Below are 17,242 nucleotides of genomic sequence, written 5' to 3'. Positions count from 1 at the left end.
GTCTGAATTGCATAGGGATTTTCTCCTTCTGGATTGTCCACTCTGTGTTGTGGAGTTGTCCACTGCAGCATCTTATGGTCACTTTTATCTCTACAGGACCAGTTATGACTCTTTTCTCACTGTGATTTTATTTGGCATCTCTCTCTGTATTTTTCATTGTCTGGATAGAGGTGTGTCAAATTTATTCTTCAAAAGGGCAATTATTTTTTACATTGCTTCCAAATGACAGCGGTTGAAAATGACATGATTTTATATATAAAAATTCTAAAAACAGGGCAGTAAGAAAAGTTCCCAGTGACTCTGGAAGACACAAAATCAACCTACAAGAGCTGTGTGCATTACTATACACTTAACAGCTGCTTCAAAATGGAAATAAAAAATCCCATTAACAGTAGCATAAAAAATAAAATACTTAGGAATAAATTTAATTAATTGTAGAAGTCTTGTAAGTTGAAAACTACGCAGCAGTGATGAAAGATACAGATAAGTGGATAGGCATCCCATGTTCACGGACTGGAGGCTGTAACACTTCCACGTGTGTATGTTAATAAATAACATCTATAAGCTCACAAATTCACAATGACTTTGTTTTATAAAAGTGGGGGGGATCCTTAAAATCACATGGACCCACAAATAGCACAGGTAATGAAAATAATTTTTTTGTTTATTTATTTTTTGGTACTGGGGATTGCACTCACGACTTCATGTTTGCCGAGCAGGCACTTACACTGCTGAGCTAAACCCCAGCCTGAAAATAATTTTAAAGAAGCAAAATGAAGCTGGAGCGTTACAGTTTTTTCTTTCAAAATATATTACAAAGCTACAGATGTTCACAAAGTACAACATCAGCACAAAGATAGAAAAATAGGCCAAGGAATCTGAACAGACCACCCAGAAAAAATCCAGGCACATACAATTAACAGTCCTTTGATAAGGACATCACATATAAACAGAAGAAACAAGAATCTCTTTGTTAAAGGTCATCAGGCAACTGGACATCCACATATAAATGAAACAGACACACCGTAGCATACATGAACATTTTCACAAAATGGACAGAGGCCTCAAATGCAAAACATAAAACTCCTGCAGAAAAATATACGGGGAAAGCTCCTTGACACTGACCTTATTAATGATTTCTTGGATACAGTACCAAAGGTACAAACTGTGAGAGCTACCTTGAATTTAAGAGCTTTTACACAGCAAAGGAAACAAGCAACAGAGGGAAAAGTCAGCCTATAAAATGGGAGGGAAATCAAGGTGTTAATCTCCAAAACAGATAAAGAGCTCCTACAACTAAATGGAAAAAAAAAAACCCTAATTGCCAGATTTTAATATTGAATGAATATTTCTCATAATGAGACGTTTCACTATTTTGATAAAGTGGATTGAAAACATTGTCACTTGTGGAGGAATCTGCAAGGGGCCTTGATGATTATTGACTTTGCATGAAGTAATATTGTCTTTTAAAGTCGTGTTCTGTACAACTATAAAAACACATTATAAGAGGCTTGTGCTTCACTGATATCTACTGGCACACACCTATGAATCAGCTGAGGTCAGTTTCACTATCCTGAGAGAGAAAGGAGAGAAAGGAAAGGGAGTCAGCAACCTGACTGCCTAGGAGCTTCTTCCCTCTCAGCTTCCCCGGGAACCAGCTCAGGCCGAGCCCGGACCTGCACAGGGTGTGGAGCTCCAGGGAAAATGCAGTGCTCACTCGTAACTCCTCTGTTCTACCAAATTCAACAACTTTATTGCAAAAACATGAAACTTGGAGTCAAGGCACCTAGAATAGTAGATTTTGTAAACTTGTAACTCGGTCTCCTCTGAAGATTTTGGCCTATACAAGTGGTGACTCCACCCCGTACTGACTAGGCTCTGTTAGCTTGGAGATCATGCCTTGAAATTTATTTTGCAGGTCGCCTCTACTTTCTACTGACTCTACCTTATCCCCTCATTTCCAGACCTACAAGTCGGGCCAAGACATGACTGATTCTCCCATGGCGGATTCTGCCACAGGGAAAAAAGGACTGTGGGCCAAAGAAGCTGCAGACCCAAACTGGGGGGACCAGCAGAAGTGACAGGAACATGCATACGACTAAATTCTGGGACTGTGGAGCCTGAAAGATCTAGAGTTCAGTCCAATAGTGGCGATTAACAGCATACACAAAACACCAGAAATCATGTTAATATATCTCAGAACTTGGAAAGATGAAAGAGCCTATACAGAAATGTCATTGTAGAGTAAATGTACTACATAAAAGCAGAAAATCGACCTCCTCCCATGAGCTGCAAAGGGTCCCCACGCCCCTGCACTTAGCACAAGGATAAGGAATTCGCTGATGGGTGACATCACCATTGAGAATCTCATGGGTAGCTGCTTCCGAGTATGCCAGGATGGGTAGGATTTGCTGTTGAAAGATGGTGCACCAGTGGCACATGGGGATAAGATAGGAGCCACGCACTTACAGGGTCAAAACCAAGAAACATCACAATGAACCGTGTGATCAGGGAGGCAGAGGAAAAGGGCTGACCCGGGAGTTACGATAACTGTTTTTGGGACACACTGTTCCATGTAGAAGACTGGTGGATGGCCAGTTAGGGTATTTCATAATTTATACAACTCAGAGAGTTAAAAGATTCATGAACTTGGGATTTAGGGCAGTCACTCCAATAAAAAGCCATGATCTCATACCCAGTGTCTAGAGGAGAGATAATCTGCAGACCCAGAACTGAGCAGCTGAGTCCTTACAAAAAAGAAAAGGCACTTCAGCCCCGATTCCCCTAGCGACCTTTCCCCCAGGGGCCTCTTTCTTCTTTAAGTGGCCGTGGAAGAAGGGAATACCAGTCATTTGAAAACTACTGGACCCAGGCTTCCAACTGAAATCGCCCCTTGCGGTTTGAGGCATTACTGTGGCATCAGATTTAGGTTTGTGGAGGCCAAGTAAACAAAAGAGGTCCTCCTCCAAGTCCGGCTTCCATTTGATCCATTCAGCCCATACTGAATATCTAGCAGCCTGTGTGTTGAGATGTTCAGTCACCCACAATCAGAATGCACATGGGTGTTGGCAAAAAATGCAAAATTATTTTCTCAGTCCCCGATGAAGAGCCAATGTAAGTCTTCAAAACTCGCTCCTCTGTGGAAGACTGTAAACCAGGCAATCTAGGAGTAGATGGCGCATGAGAGGGATTATTGCTGTGCTTAGAGCTGTACCCTTAAATGGGCTGAGTTCCCATCCAAGCCCCATTTATATCATAAAATTTTTCCTCTACAAAAATTAGTGACTCCAAGCTGATGGGGAGAAGAATACTTCAACTCAATCTAAAAGTAGCCTTAATTTCCACTGCTTAGGTAGATAAAGTATTTCTACTAGAGCAGATCAGCATTGCCATCGCCCTCTTTATGCTATACATACCGCCATTACACTAGTTATGCTATAAGTACACCGTGTACTATTTATACTACACCTGTGCTGTATGTGTAGTGTAGGTACATTCACGTGGGGAGTATGTTCTTTTTAACCATATGTGAGGTGGGCTTTCATTCAAGAACTAGACAATAATATATGCTCATGACCCCGATAGGCCGGGGTTAACTGTTTCACCTTCTGTCACAGTACAGCCCACAGAGACTACAACTGCATGAACATAACGTCACATGGCTTCATTACATGAACACTGTTGTACTGGTTACACGAAAGAGCTGCAAGCGACAGGAAATGTGGAGGCTTGTTACTAAAGGTGCACCAAAGAGGAGGGCGATGAGCCCTAGAGGGGTTAAGGGCTGCTCCCTTTAGCATCCCCTCATTTCCAGTTTGGGATGTGCTGGCCTTTCCTCAGGGCAGATGAAATGTGCTCCACTTTCTACTTCACGTCCATCAAAGCAAAAGAGGACACCTGGAAATGGTGCACGGATCTATTAGCAAAGGGACCTGAACAGGTAAAAGATGAGAGGGGTTCAGAGCAAGATAGCATTCCCCGGAAAGTTCAGGGGGTCCAGTAACAGCCCAAGCACTGGGCCAGCTGACCCAGCAGGACCCTGTGGACTGAGGAAGCAGTGGTGAGAAGATGCCATGAGGTCCACAGGAAACCCCAAAATAGGACAGTAGTGTAAACCCACGGTGGAGAATCTGTGCCATCTGCTCTGCCACTGGAAACTAGGCAAGCGCGTGTAAAAAGTCCCTGTGATGCTAGAAAAGAGAACGGAAGACAGAGTGACTCTGCGACCTCATGAGCTGCCTTCTCTCAGCTCAGCCAAGTCAGAGTCTTTCCCTCAGCAGAGACGGAGCAGGGCCACAGGCCGCTGGGCTCTCGGGCCCAGAACTCCAGGTTCGCTCCAATGCCACTGGCTCTGTGGGGCACCCCAGCACCCAGGCAGGGGGGAAGAGGTAGGGTGTGGGCCCCGGAGGATGCACATTTTTGCAGCAGCTAGTCTGAAAGCCACCACAGCGAGCTGGTGATTCCCTTCCTCACTCTCGGCCTGCAGCCTGGAGGCTGTGGACACTGCGGATCCACCACTGCCCTTCATGGCTCTCTCACTGCAGCCAGCACGGTCACAGAGCACCTCAACAGCAGGTGGCCAGCGAGAATCCGCCTGAGACGCATGTTTCCAGGAAACTGGATCCAAGATGCCATCTGACTTGGGATGTCAACTCCAAAAACACCTAAGCAAGTGCATACTAGCCTTTCTTTTTCAGCACTGCTACTGATAAAATAGCACTCCTTGTGCAGAAACTAAAGCTTCAGAGCTCTAAAGCTTTTGAAGCAAGGTAGGCTATCAGAATTAAGTGGGCGCATGGACAGTCTCAAAATATAAGCTTGTCGTGCAAGGTCTGGAACATTTTAGCACTTATTCATACATTTGGTCTTGAATTTTGCTCTCAGTTTCTAAGTAGATTTACAAGAACTCGGTCTTTTTTATGGTACATGTTTTTATTTTCTGAATTATGTTATATGAATGACTGCTATTTTAAATGTCTTAATGTAATATGAGTTATTAAAATACAATACCGGTCTGAACACAATTAGAATCCTCAGTTTCTATTTTATTGGTGATAGCATAACAGTGTGAATTTTTAACCAAAAACAAATATATCTCCATAGCACATACATCTTAGTATTTTTAGCAGTAAAAGTCAAACCTATCAAACATCCGAGAGTTTACACAAAAATATCCAGCTATGTTGGAAAAATTGATGTTGTTCTAATGTTAGAAGCTGTATTTTTAAGAGACCTTTTTCAAGAAAAGTCAGTGACATGAAGAGAATGTGGCCTTTACGCTGGTTAAAGCCAAATGTCTTCCTCCAAATCAATTTCTTTTCTTAATTGTCCAAGTCTTGATGTCCTGTCTCACTGCTGAAGGGATGTCATGTTACTGTCACTAGTGAAAAAGAAAAACAGGCTTTGTTAAAATGCTCATAGAACCTTCTCTGTTAAAATCTGAAAATATAAAATTGACCATTCACAGTCATAGAAATGGAAATATGTTATGGTGTAAATATTTTGTGAAATAATTCTTATAATCATTGGTTCAATAAACATATATATGTTTCAAAAATGCAACTGATCCTATTATAAAGTACAATTCCTAGATTCACTGATCATTAATAATATCTCAGATTATTTACCTACATGGATACAGAAAGAAGTTGGCGTTTGGATAAGTGCTTCCCTTAAGAACATTACGATAATGACCCTGAGTCTTCCCTGTCTTTCCATTCTAATAGTGAACCTCACCAGCTTTCCTAGTTAACTTCCAAAGTCGCCCTGTTTTCTGGAACCTTAGTATAGCTTTTTAGGAGCTCTTTTTCCAGCTGGGGATGACTGTCTCCAAGGCCTGAAGAAATTCTTGTGGAAGGAGCAGAGAAGGGCGGATTTCCAGATGGCGCAGAGCCTGCCCCTCTCTAGTCCGCTCTCCCACACCAGGCAGCACCGTGAACTGTCCAAAGCCTCTGAATCCTGCCCTTCCCTGCCACGGTGTTGGCCGCACATGAGCTTGCAGAGTGAGTCTGCAGGATCTGGAGCCGAGGGCTGGGCTTTGGGCCCTGTCTCCACCGTACTAGTTAGGAGCTTTGGCCAAATGGCGTGACTTCTTCTGCCTCACATGCAAAAGGGAACCTGTAAACATGGAACCCGGCTCCTGGGCCAGGCGAAAGCAGCACGTGGGTTTCTGTGTGCGTGCTTGGTACATAGATTGCCCTGGAGCGTGACTGGCTCTGTGAGCCCCTGAAAGGAGGCAATCCTCCTTCTCGTCTGTAATGCTGCATGCAGCTGCGGCCAGCAAGACACGGGAGGCGTGGCCCACGGAGGGTGTTTTCTTTCTATTCGATTTTTGGTGCTGAGGGCTGAATTCAGGGCTTTTACATTTTTCAGTTCGATGGGGTCTCACTAAGGTGCTCAGGCTGGCTTTGTGTCCTTCAGCCTCCGCCTTGCAAAGCTCTGTGATTACGGGTTTGAGCCACAATGCTACTAAAAATGGAATGTTCTCTTAATTGCACTTTGATTGTTGCTTGTGTATAGAGACAAAATCACTTTTTACACGTTTATCTATTTTGGGACCTCACTGACCTCCTTTAGTAGCCCTGGTAGTATTTGGGTGGATTCCTCGGATTTTTAACAGACAGGAGCATCTACACATACAGATAGTTTTCTTTCTATTTTCCAATGTTGTAAGACATCTGTTACTAAATTTGAGATCTTATACAACACCCAAAAACAGTGCGGGGGGGGGGTCCCCAAGGGCTCAGAGGAGAAGGGCCCAGCTAATATTGACGCTAATGAAGAACTTAATTAAGAAGCTGAATGAAAGGGTATGGGGTCAAAAAACCAACAACCACAAAACCAAGGAAAAACAAACCAAGCTGAAGGCTGAGCTGAGAGTGAACACACCAAATTTAACACTTAATGTGGAAGACGCACCCCCAGAACGGGTGGCTCTGATGTTCACTGAGCAAGCCCTACCTAGATGGGGGTGGCCGAGTCCGCATAGGAAATGGATTGTGGCCTTTCACATCGGGAACCACTTACATTCATTTCCTTAGAAATGAGGGGAAACAGTATGTTTTAACAGGAAACTTGGAATAGCTGATATACTTTTATTTGTTTTGCATACAACTTTTTCAACATAAAAGTCACAATGATTCACAAAGACCTAAATCATAGAGACAGAAAGCAGTAAAAAAATATGGAGACAAGTGAGTTGTTCCCTAAGTAAAGAAAAAAGCACCCGACAGTGTCCTTCGTCCAGTAAGGACACTCACCCTTCCGTACAGTGGGTGCTTGTGAGTTTGACTCTCAGAATTAAAAAAAAAGAAAAGTGGTGGGGGAGACCCATGAATGTATAAATTGCAAAACATTTTAGATAATTCTTACAATTAGGAAAACTTGAAAAACTGTCATTCCAAGGTGCTCCTGAAGTTTGTACTGGACTTTTGACAGAGACAAGAAATTACCATCTTGATGCATTTTCCCTGGCGCACGTGGTATTAATCTAGATAGCAGATGAAACCAACATGAAATGTTACCTACTGGTGTTATATTCATAGTATGCCATAATACGAGGCGGCTTTACGCTTTGTGTGGTTTTGTTTTGGTTTCATTTGCAGAGCTTTCCAAACGAGGCAGTATAAGGGTCCCCTCTACCTACACAGGAACTTCATGAGGCTTCACTTCTGCCAAAGCCACCCCGGAGGAGCAAATCGCTGCCCCAAGACTGCACAACAGTTAAATGACTAAGACTCCAATTTATGTCTCATTTCCAAACCCCAGTGCTTCCCTCCATACATTTAATATCTGCATGGAGTGTCACGTATTCCTTACCCCACCTATTATTCCAGTGTAGCTTATCTCTCTCTCTCTCTGTCTCTCTCTCTTTCTCTCTCTCTCTCTCTCTCTCTCTCTCTCTCTCTCTCTCACACACACACACACAGACACACACACACACACACACACACACAAACACACACACACACACGGACAAGAGATACTCCTATTTCTTTCTTTCTTCCTGCTGGAACACCTCTGGAAAGACCAGCTTATAAGCCATTACTAATTTCATTAAGTCATTAATGCCATGCGCCCTGATATTTACTTCTGAAAGGTTACCAGCAATCTCTTGAGCAGCAAATTTTGTCTTAAGCAAACATGATTTGAGGGCCTGGTGGTTTCCCGGCACTGGGGATAAACATTTAATTAATATCTCATGTGACCTTCTAAGAACTTCATGATAAAAAGACAAAGCAAATGGCTCTCATTATTATCTATGCTGATAAGCATTCTGGGCGGCACAGAGGCCGGAGCCCATCACAGGAAGTTTACCCAGGGACAGAGCTGGCCGAGCTGTCTTGCTTTGCAAATAGCTGATGAACGGTAAAGGGCATCAGAAAGGACATAAAATGAAAAAGTAGTAAAATCAAAATATATGCAACAGTGCCTTTCATAGAAGAATGAACACGTTATGACAGATCAAGTACGTCTTCACCAAAGCTGTGCTGTTTGCTCAGAATGAATGGGATCTATTTGGTATTGAGTGCATTAAGGATAGCGAGGAACATGTCCATTTTGACTAGTTAGCAGTGGGGATCTTGGCAATGTGGCTTAGCTCCGACCTTTATGTCCCAGCAGGACATCCTGGGCCTTCTTACATCTCTCTTCCATGGTGTCACCAGAACTGAAAGTCAGCAGGCTTTTGCTCTTGGGTGTGGGACTGAAAACCTGCCCTGCAGTGTGAACCGTTAACAGTTCAGTAGAGGTAGGAAATAGTCTGCAGGATTCACTGAGCACTGTGGAAGGCTGCTAGGGTGGTAACAGAGATACATGGGAGTTAACACAACGTATTTAAAACCGCTCAGAGGATGGGGTTTGTAAGCTTTCACAACGTAGGTTTCAAGAAAATGGGTCTCAAGATTTCATGAACCAGTGTGATCAAGAATAATTAAATAATGATTTTTAAATAATGGAACAACTTACACTGGCCTTAAACTGCTAAGCAGAAGCATTTATAATTTTTTAATAAAGCATTTTTCTCACAATTAAAACTTGGACAATATGTTAATTAATCAAAGCACAGTGCTTCTCAGTATTGTGAAAGTTTCCATTTTGAAAACCACTTTATAGACATCGCTACTGATACAGTATTCCACTACTCACCAGGATCAGTTCCACAACCATCATAAACTATTGAAGGCGGGAAGAAATAAATCTGAAATTCTTAGGTTAGCCCAAATTTGTATCCATAGCCGCAGACATTATCAGTGACTTTATAAGCCTTAAGATGGTTACCATTTCCCGGTTCACAGGCCCGCTGGACTGGTTATTCGTACTTTGGGAAATCTGACAATTGTGTAAAATAGTTTTCTTGTTTACTCCTACTGCTCATGCATTACTGGTAAGTGGTTGTTTGAAACATACTGAATGCTTCCTGGTAGGTTCAGAGCAATCTGCTTGTTTATATTAAAGCTTTACTTGGGCTACAACCAAGACACTGCTCTCTGTCACACAAAAACTCCAGGTAGCTGGCAGGATATTTCCTCACAATAGGCAGGGAGGAGTCCGACCTGCCCATTCCAGGCCTAAAGCCTGAGCGCTCTGAGAAAGACAGACGGAGAGCACGTTCATCCTGCAGGAGGTGAAGGGCGTCCATTAGGGACCTGTAGTCTGCTGGGACTGCACTGAGCTTCTGTCTGAAAACAGGGCCATGAATCTCCAGTGAGGCCCAAACACACAGCTGTGTTCTTCTCAGGAGGAACACACCGCTGCCAAAGGCCATCAGGATGGGTGCTAGGCTGGCTTTTTTTCCCTAAGGGAATTTGAAGGAGACGGTGAGACAGGGCGAGGCAGTGCTTGTGAACACAGCCATGGCCCCCAGCCTAGTAACATCTAGATAGCTTTGACCAAGCTGAGCCATCTCTAGAAAGCACGATAGATACTTGTGACTTAATTTTTCACTATAATGATTGATAATATCTGTGAGCGCCCATGACTGTGGGTATCTGGAAAAGGGACGGAAAGCGTAGGAACAAAGGAGTAAGCAGGACCTGTCCTGTCCACGGGACACTGATGGGCCACGTCAGTGGAGCTTCCGTGATCTGTGAAAGACATCGCGAAACTGCTGGGAACATCTCAGGAGCCAGAAAGTCAAGTCATCCATGGATTCAAGGAGGAAAACAAAATAGGTAGAGCTCCTTACAACACAGTCACTGCCAAAGGGCAGCAGTTTGTGAAGAGGCAGGAGATGCACCCGGAGAAGGGAGACAGGAGGAGAAGGGGGTCACACGCTTCCTCCCCGGGCTTTGAGCTGGAGGATGTGTGCGTGGAACGCTGATTCCACGGAGTGTTCTTCCTAAGCAGGAAAACAACCTCATTACACTGCACAAGGGAGAGAAAGTGTGGTGGGGAGCACGCCGTGTACGTGTGTAGACGTGTGGAAAACGCAGCGATGAAATAGACGTTCTCAGATGGGGTTAGCTTGGCTACATGGCACAGTGGCAGTGTGAGTCTCCAAAGCATGAGAAACACAAGAAGCGCAGCCCAAGTGAAAGCAGAGTTCATGGAAAACCTTGAGGTCTGCACACCATGCTTGACGCCAAAACCATAGAGCCTTTGCCCCCTTGTTCACCATCTATAAAAACATCCACCTTCCTGTGGGCTCACTGCAGGGCTAATTCTTCCCCAAAGCTTCCTCCGATTGGTTCAGCTCACAGCACGTAGCTGTTCTGTGAATTCCTAGTGTGGTCTGTTGTACATGTTGTGCACTCTGGGAAGGATTCGTAAACCACCCTACATTATTCCCTTCAATATTTTATTTACGCTGTTTCCCAGTTGGAATCTGAGTTCTCAAAGAGTGAAGAACAGGCTTCTTACTGTAAATTCTCCTGAGTAATTTGCAGAGTGAACTCTACTGAATAATTGTTCATTAATAGCTGTTGAATTCATCTTAGTATTCAAAATATGTCCTCTTACCATCTACTAGAAAAGTTCCTATCAGTTCAAAGACAGAGTTATACGTAGTTTTTCATATAATTGCACAATAACATAATCTTCTACATAAAAATACAAAAATTTCTACCAAAAGACTCCTAGAGTTAATAACTAAATTTAGCTATGTAAGAAGAAACAAAGTCAACATTCAGAAATCAACAACATTATATTCACTAATAATTTAGTCACCCAGAAAGAAGTTAGGGAAATGGGCCATTCCCAATAGCATCAGGAAAAGTTACATACTTAGGAATTACCCTAACCCAGGAAATGAAAGACCTGTACAGTACTCTGAAATGTCTTGTAATGTTAAGTGAAGTAAATCAAACAAAAAAAGCTTAAATATCTATGATTTCTCATATAAGAAATTCAAAAAGTAAATAAAGAGAAAAATTAAGTAGATAACAGGAAATAGCAAGATAGATCTTTTGCAAATGGAAAAGGGACCAAGAGATGGATGCAGGGCAACAGGAGGGCACAGAAAAGGGATTAAACAAAGGATTAAGATACATTGTGTCCACATACCAACTCCATAGAAAAGTGTGGCCATTACATACTATAAACATGCAACAATAAAAATACAAAATATGAATATTAAAAATCATTAGTAGTAGTAAAAGTGTTTATTCTACAATTCAGCAAATAGTCCACTTTGGAGTTAGCATTTTAATTATGACTTCAAAAAATGTATGTTAAATGAATATCTCAGTGAAAGTGCCCTTACTTGCTAGCGCGGACAGGAAGTAGGTAGTTGTTGAATTTCTGAATGGTATGAAGGTAAATGGGCCTTACAGGCCTCTGTAGAAATGACCACACTCCGTAGAAATGACCACACTAAAGAGAATTTGCGTGTGATTTAATTCTACTACAGTTTTTTCAGAATTCAAAGAGAGGAAAGAAAGAGTAAAAAGAATTTGCAACCAAACTGTTTCATCAATACCTCCCATCAATTTAGATTTCTACAGCGATAGAGGAGTTAACTATTATTATTACCGATATCACCACCACTAATGACTTAAAACAATGCTCGCACATTGTCCTCCAGTTTCCACCTGCACTTTCAGATGATGCACAAATCCTCTCATTTCTATTTCTGAGTCACCATTCAGACTAAATTATATGCAAATGCCTTTCATTGTCTGAACCTGACCAAAAGAAGGAAAGAAAGAAAGAAAAGAAAAGATAGAAAACAGACCATATTAGTAATTATAATGTGGTTTCTCTAACGGCACTTACTTGATGATTTCCAGGCAGCAGACTCAGTTTTGTGCTTGTTTTGGGGTCTTTACTCAGTGAGTTTCCATGCCTACAAAAAGCATTAAATAAATATTCAAGCTCTTTATTTTGATGGTTAAGACAGAAGATATATTTAGCATTGATATGCATAATTAATGAATGATGCAATAGTTTGCCTTTATAAATCAATAATGCTATATTTAAATAATCCTTAATGTGTCTCTTAATAGATTCCTGTGTAAGTCACAGTAATTTATATTCTCAGTTCAGATTAATAGATGTTTATTATTAATAATTTGTGATGCTAACTTATCTTCTAGATAGAAATAAGTTATTTTGATGCTCCTTTTGGTCAAAACTTCATCAATTTTGTTTTAGAGTCTCATTTCTCATCATTAAATGGCAACTCAACGATGATCCTACTGTCTATCCAGGACAGCATCCCAGAGCTCACTGTTAAACCTGGTTTTGTTTTCTGCTGTGTCCTCCTCTCTAGAATTTTCAGTGGTCCATTAACACTCATGTATTAAGATAAAACTTTTAAAATCTTGATAAATAATTTTAAAATCAATTTTTATCCCTAAATTTGGAATGTGTTGAAGCACTTAGGAATCAACTAAAAAAGCTTCTCTCTGCAAAACATCAAACCGACTTTTACCTTGGTACCAGCCCAGGCTCCTTGGCAGTGGGACTCGATTGACCCGATTCGTGACAGTGAGGGAATAATCTGGAGCAAGCAGGCACACTATATGTGAAGGAATAGAAATAATGGAGAGGACATTTACAAAGAAACTAAGTGCGTTTTTTATCAAAAATGATCAAAATTAGTTTCATACTTTGACTTTAATCAAAAAGCACTCAGCTTACAAGTTAGCACTACCATGCAAAACATAAAAGCAAAACAGAACCTAAGCATAATGCCCATTAATATTTTGTTTGAATATTAAAATGCATATCATATCCTTTAATAAATTCATAGCATCTCTATAAAAGAAAATCTGTGCCCAATTTGGGAAAAGGAGGAAAAAAGTAGAAAACAAGGTCTTGGATATTAAAAATGTATCAGATTTCTCTGCCATCTTTACATTCAAGAAAAAATAATATACACCATGAGGCTGCCACTACCATGCGGCTGCCGCTGGGTAACTGGACAGAAGCGTCTAGCTTGACCGCCATTGGAGCCAGTACCCTGTTCCCATCATGCACCTGTCAGCATGGCCGACCTACAGGGCACCGTCCATCCTACCCTAGTTTCAGATTAGAACCTCATGGTAGAGAAGAGCTGGAAATGGAGACAACAAGACTTTTACACCCATCTATTATACTTTCCCAATTCACTGCCTCTTTTGCTTTTTCAAAAAGATATTAAATTATTAATTCAGGAAAATGATATCATCATCATGAATCCAAATACTGTTTGAAGCTAATGTTGCCCACAGAGGCAGCTGTGTATTCACTGGGTTGCCTCTTTTCAGTGGCCTTGTAAGTTTGTGCTGCCGTGCGGACACATACACGGTCACCTCTGGATTTCACTACATTACCTGGCGGAATCTACACTTCATCTTCCAAGAGCAACCTTATGGTAGAGAATAAACATGCAGAGCTTCTATCAAGCTGTTTCCATCTTTACACTTCTCAGAAGGAAAATTAATCGGCCTTACATGCAGCTAAAATATCAAATACATTTTGTATCTTTACTCTTCTTCCATCCCTGGCTACCTGTCACATTATCTGAGCCACAAGGGCCCGGCAGGTAATTCTAGATGAATCTAATCCTCCTTTGATAGTAAATGTAAAGTAAATATAATCAGATATCTTGAGCTTGTTTATGCACAGACCAGCTATTTTCCATTTCAATGTTTTCTGTAGGAAATCAGAAATCTCATTTCTTTTCCTTCCTTATTTTTCCCCCCAAATGGTTTTCTGCTTGAATCATTTGACTGAGCATTTGGTGAACTAACAATGCTTTTGAACCAGGTCTTGCTTAACAGCCCAAATCCTGCTCTGAAACACTCATAGGACAGCTTTGTTGTGATTGCCAGTGAGGATAACATCTCTACGGCACTAAAAGTAATCGGTGGATTTCCACAAGCTTTTCTCTCCCCTTTCATCCTGCTCTTTTAAAGACATCTTCGATGGACTTTATGAGCTATGAACAAAATAGAATGAGAACAACAGCTAAAATCTTACTCTTTGAAGAGGCACCACGCAAGAGTGTACAGGCACATCAGGAAAAGCGCTGCGGTCAGGGTCAGCACTACAGGAAACCAGTTATCCGGGGCCCAGTAATATGAGGTCTTCCTTAACACCAAAGTCGTGATCTGAAAAACACAGTACTTAGTGCTATACACCAAGCTCATTACCAAGATCATTGTGTCTCGTTTCCATGTATTGAGATATGGTTATTACCTGGTATTTATTTTAAAATTAAAAAGTCTGCGTTAGCAAATTACAAGGCAAAATGAAGAAACTGTTCTGCCAATAAAAACACATGTTTTTCTTTACAAACAAATGTCTTTGTTCTAGGACTGACTCTGGCCAGAATCCCCAGCTGCTCGCTTGAGGAACACTTGTCTTCTGCCTGGCTTTTCGTTCACTTTTGCTAGAAACCCAGTTTGGGGGTAGCAGCCACCATATTTACCCTCTGCGATCAGATTTCTATAGAAAGAGCTACATATTTCACTGTATCTGTCTCCTTCCGTCCTGACATTTTCCCCTCCTGGGAAATAAACTTTTAGGGAGCAGTGACTCTATCTTGCTGATTGGGGGGGCTTCTGTGGTTTTTGGCCTGGACAAGACATTAATGAGTCCTGGCTGAGTAACAGACAGAGCGAGGCGGCCAGTGTGTACAAGGCAAAGTATTATTTCAGACAGGAGGCCAATCACCACGAGCCTTGCTTGCTTCCTACTGTAAAAACATGTTTTTCTTTTTCTCCAAGTTACAAACTTCCTTTACAGCCTGAAGCACAGCCACGTACAAAGGTAGAACTAGGAAGTTTACAGTAGATTTTAAAGGTCTCTTCAAGACTCAGGAAGAGGGCGTCCCAGCAGATGGCAGCAGAAGACAGGAGAAATTTGGTGAAGCACAGACTCCAGGGCAACATTTCTTCCTTTAACACAGTTCCTGTGGGGAGTTCCGCAGAAATGGGAGAGCGGGAGATGGGGGAACAGGACTTTGAGAAACAGGGTGGGGCGGGATCAGCGAGGTCGGGGGAAACAGCACAGCGCTCCTTACACAGCTCAGTGCTGGGAAGGAAGCCTGCTTACCGTGCTGCATTTTGCTGGTCTTTGAGATTAAATTCTGTCAGACCAAACATTCCGTGCTACAGGACAATGGTCCAGGCATGCCCCAGCAAAGAAAGATTAAGAAGCAGGACTGGGCTGAGTTTGGTAAAACGCTGTGGTCTTCTTTTCCTAAATAAGTAATACTACACTTTATTTCCAACGACTGAATAAAACTTGCCGCTTGATCACTTACTCTGTTCTCAGCTCGTTAAGAAATAATAACCCTACAAGCACCTTAGAGAACAAGACTGCCAATGCAAGCCCCAGCCTACACCAGTTAGCTCTTCCTCTGTTTCTTCCTCCCTTCCTCCCTGTCTTGCAAAAATATTTATTCAACACCTTTGTCTTCCAAGAATCACCACACAAGAGACATGTACACTCCTGAAACCAGAAAGGGCAGAGCCATGGCTCACCCCTCAGCCACCCTGTGCTAGGCCTGGTGTTCAGCCTCGGGGTTTAGTAACCCACGTTCCCTAATCCCCACCGAGGAGAGAGGCATTCACCCGCTCATCCACAAGGCAGCCACTGAGCCCCGGAGAGCTGTGTCTCCGGCCCGATGTCCCCAAGCCCCAGCCGCAGGACTGGTGTTGGCAGGCAGAGCGGTGCCTGTGCAAAGGCCAGGCTCTCTTCAGCAGACCTTGTGCCCGCCTCTCCTCCCGGGGGGGATGGGAGGAGCACTTCAACAGAAAGTCCCATCTGGATGAAGGGCCATGGTGCCATTTTGTTGATCGCCAGAGCCTCCTGGTACTAGTAATTATCAATTTTTCTTCATGAAAATTCAGCTGTACAGAACCAATTAAAGACACTTAAAGATGGCCTAGACCTTAGATAAAAAAAATCATCCACACTTCTTGTATCGCGCTTGCCTGACAAACAAGGGTGCATTTCCAAATTCTCTTATTCCCCATCTCTTTGTTATATGCACATATAAACTATATCTAATGCTCTCTTATTTTATTTTATTTTATTTTATTTTATTTTATTTTATTTTATTTTATGTAAAAAGGAAGCTGCCACTTTCTAAAAAGCTTTTCAGAGTCTGGGCCGATGACATTGTTTCGGCAACGATGCAGAAAGAGCAGTCTTTCTACACGGATTAAATATGGTATTAATGGCTTCTATTTACACAACGCGTCTATTACAAGAGCTTTGGTATATCTCGTGTCATCTGATCCTCCTAACATCTTCTGTACAATGCACAGGATTCTAATCCTTCTAGTAATCCGTGCTCGCAGGGTAAATACTTAAATGCCTGTTACGGGCAGGCCTGGCTCTCTCCATAGCTCTCGGCTGCTGATTCGAAACAGCTTTAGCTGAGCTGGAGGGCTGGCGTGCCATCCTCTCGGTGCTCGGCTGTCCCCTTATACAAGTCCCTTTGTGCTTTAGCCCTTCTTCCCCTCGGGGGCCCTCAGGAGACAGCACCCATGCGGCCCAGAGACCCCTCCTCTGCGCCCTCCGAGGCAACGGATGGCCGGACTGGCTGCCCCGGTGGTCTCTCTCTACCTGGCCCTCTCTCTACCCTGTGGGTCCACGCTCACACCCCAGACTCAGCAGGCCAATGTCCCTGAGTCCTTGAAGTTCAATCCGGTAGCCCTGATGGCAGCTCTTGATCAGTCTCCTGAAAACTGACTTTTCTTTATCCTCTTTGATGAGCCTGCATTTCCATAAGCAGCATGCACATTCCTGTGAGCGGAGCACATCCGACTCCCTCTGTCTCGCCTTCCCCTCCTCCATCATCCCTCCC

At 42.7% G+C, this 17,242-nt stretch overlaps 1 protein-coding gene across 1 annotated transcript in view; it reads right to left on the bottom strand.

Moving 5' to 3' along the window:
* Positions 1-5,053: 5,053 nt before the first annotated feature.
* The window catches only part of LOC106027701 (cadherin-related family member 3-like), a 90,337-nt gene continuing 78,148 nt past the window's right edge, over positions 5,054-17,242 (bottom strand). The window contains exons 20-23 of the mRNA XM_063234450.1: positions 14,404-14,534; positions 12,872-12,958; positions 12,214-12,283; positions 5,054-5,380 (exon numbers count right to left, since the gene is read on the bottom strand). Coding sequence (XP_063090520.1) covers positions 5,378-5,380; positions 12,214-12,283; positions 12,872-12,958; positions 14,404-14,534 — 291 coding nt within the window. The 3' untranslated portion in view covers positions 5,054-5,377. The remainder of the gene's footprint in view (positions 5,381-12,213; positions 12,284-12,871; positions 12,959-14,403; positions 14,535-17,242) is intronic.

The sequence above is a fragment of the Cavia porcellus genome, unplaced genomic scaffold (genome assembly GCF_034190915.1).
Source record: "Cavia porcellus strain 051 isolate PalLab524CR breed Dunkin Hartley unplaced genomic scaffold, mCavPor4.1 scaffold_2, whole genome shotgun sequence".
Classification (NCBI taxonomy): Eukaryota; Metazoa; Chordata; class Mammalia; order Rodentia; family Caviidae; genus Cavia; species Cavia porcellus.
Note: the sequence above shows the minus strand (reverse complement) of the source record. Positions and strands in the feature narration are given on the sequence as shown.